This window comes from Poecilia latipinna, unplaced genomic scaffold (assembly GCF_001443285.1).
Source record: "Poecilia latipinna isolate Pla-1442-1.1 unplaced genomic scaffold, P_latipinna-1.0 Scaffold2716, whole genome shotgun sequence".
Classification (NCBI taxonomy): domain Eukaryota; kingdom Metazoa; phylum Chordata; class Actinopteri; order Cyprinodontiformes; family Poeciliidae; genus Poecilia; species Poecilia latipinna.
The window spans coordinates 46,684-47,975 of record NW_015115332.1 but is presented as its reverse complement, the minus strand read 5'-3'; the positions used below and the strand labels follow the sequence as shown (position 1 = coordinate 47,975).

Here is a 1,292-nt window from a genome sequence, read left to right as displayed (position 1 = left end):
CACACACACACACACACACACACACATCGGATATTATTCTAAAAAATCCTCATCTGATGTTCCATTAGACACAGATGCCACTGCAGCAGCTCCAGCGATAAAGTTGGCGTTTCAAGTGACTGAGCTCAGCAATTTATTAAAAGCTGGTTGAACGCCGGCAGTGACAGACGCTGTCGCCTGCCGTTGTACACATACGTGCGCTGTGTGTTGTGGCTGAAGATGGATCGGAGTACAGATTGTAAGTGACATGTTAATTTCTTCTCCGTCACTCACGGCCGAGGCATGAGCTCCTGCAGTAAAGGAACGGCACGCTGAGCCATCAAGGATTTCTTCCTCCTCTGTTCTTTCCTCACTTATCCCTTTTTCTCTCCTCTTCTTCCTGTCATGGTCCATTCCATCACTGTTCAGGATCAAAGAAATGTTTCATTTATCTTTTTGCCACATGGCTGCAAACTACTTAATGTTCTAAAGCATGCTCTTCAAATGACCACATGCATGTTTTTAAAGTCAAGGTCAGACCACATGCCTGGCCACTGAGAGGACACGTCCCTCATGTCAGAACTGTTTTGTAAGACGCTGGTCAGTGTTACCAGTCAGCCTTGATGAAATCTGAAAATCACCAAGTGACTGAGGGGAGTTCAGCTCACAGACACATACACAGAGGCCTGCTGCTTTTCACCAGCTGTCTCCCATTTCACTAATGCACTTCTTTCATGTGAGCTGTTTTTTTTCTGAGTGCTTTCCTCTTTATTGTATTTCAGTTTAAGGTCTTAAAACTGTACATTAAACTCAGCTCAGATCCTGATTTTCATGTTGTGTTTGTGCTTCAGATGGATGTATGATAGTTGGAGATATTTCATGTGTTGTAGTCAAATTAGTTTTGTGTCGATATGCTGTGTTTAGTTTTGGATTCTTGATATTTTTGTGTTTGCTCTGAACCATATGTTTTAATGATGATATTATGGGTCATAAATATAAATGTCAACGTCCTGCAGCCTTTGACTGAGACCAGTCTGTTACAGTCTCTATATGAAACTGAATTATTTCCACTCACTCTGTGTGTGCGCGCGCGCGTGTGTGTGTGTGTGTATGTGTGTGTGTGTGTGTGCGTGTGTATGTGTGTGTGCAGGCAACCATGGTACTATGGCTGGGGCTTCAACTTGCCGCGGGGTCAGGCTCTTCTCGACAAATGGAACCAGATTCCAGACAACACAGACATCCTGGTCACACATTGCCCCCCACTGGGTGAGATATGCATTACAGTGTGGCCCCTCACCCCCTCCCTCAAGGGA

General features: G+C 44.7%; 1 protein-coding gene across 1 annotated transcript in view; it reads left to right on the top strand.

Moving 5' to 3' along the window:
• The first annotated feature begins 1,098 nt into the window (after positions 1 to 1,098).
• LOC106938875 (metallophosphoesterase domain-containing protein 1-like) overlaps positions 1,099 to 1,292 on the top strand; it is a 36,989-nt gene continuing 36,795 nt past the window's right edge. Inside the window, exon 1 of the mRNA XM_015021065.1 lies at positions 1,099 to 1,245. Within this exon, the coding sequence (XP_014876551.1) occupies positions 1,116 to 1,245 (130 nt within the window). The 5' untranslated portion in view covers positions 1,099 to 1,115. The remainder of the gene's footprint in view (positions 1,246 to 1,292) is intronic.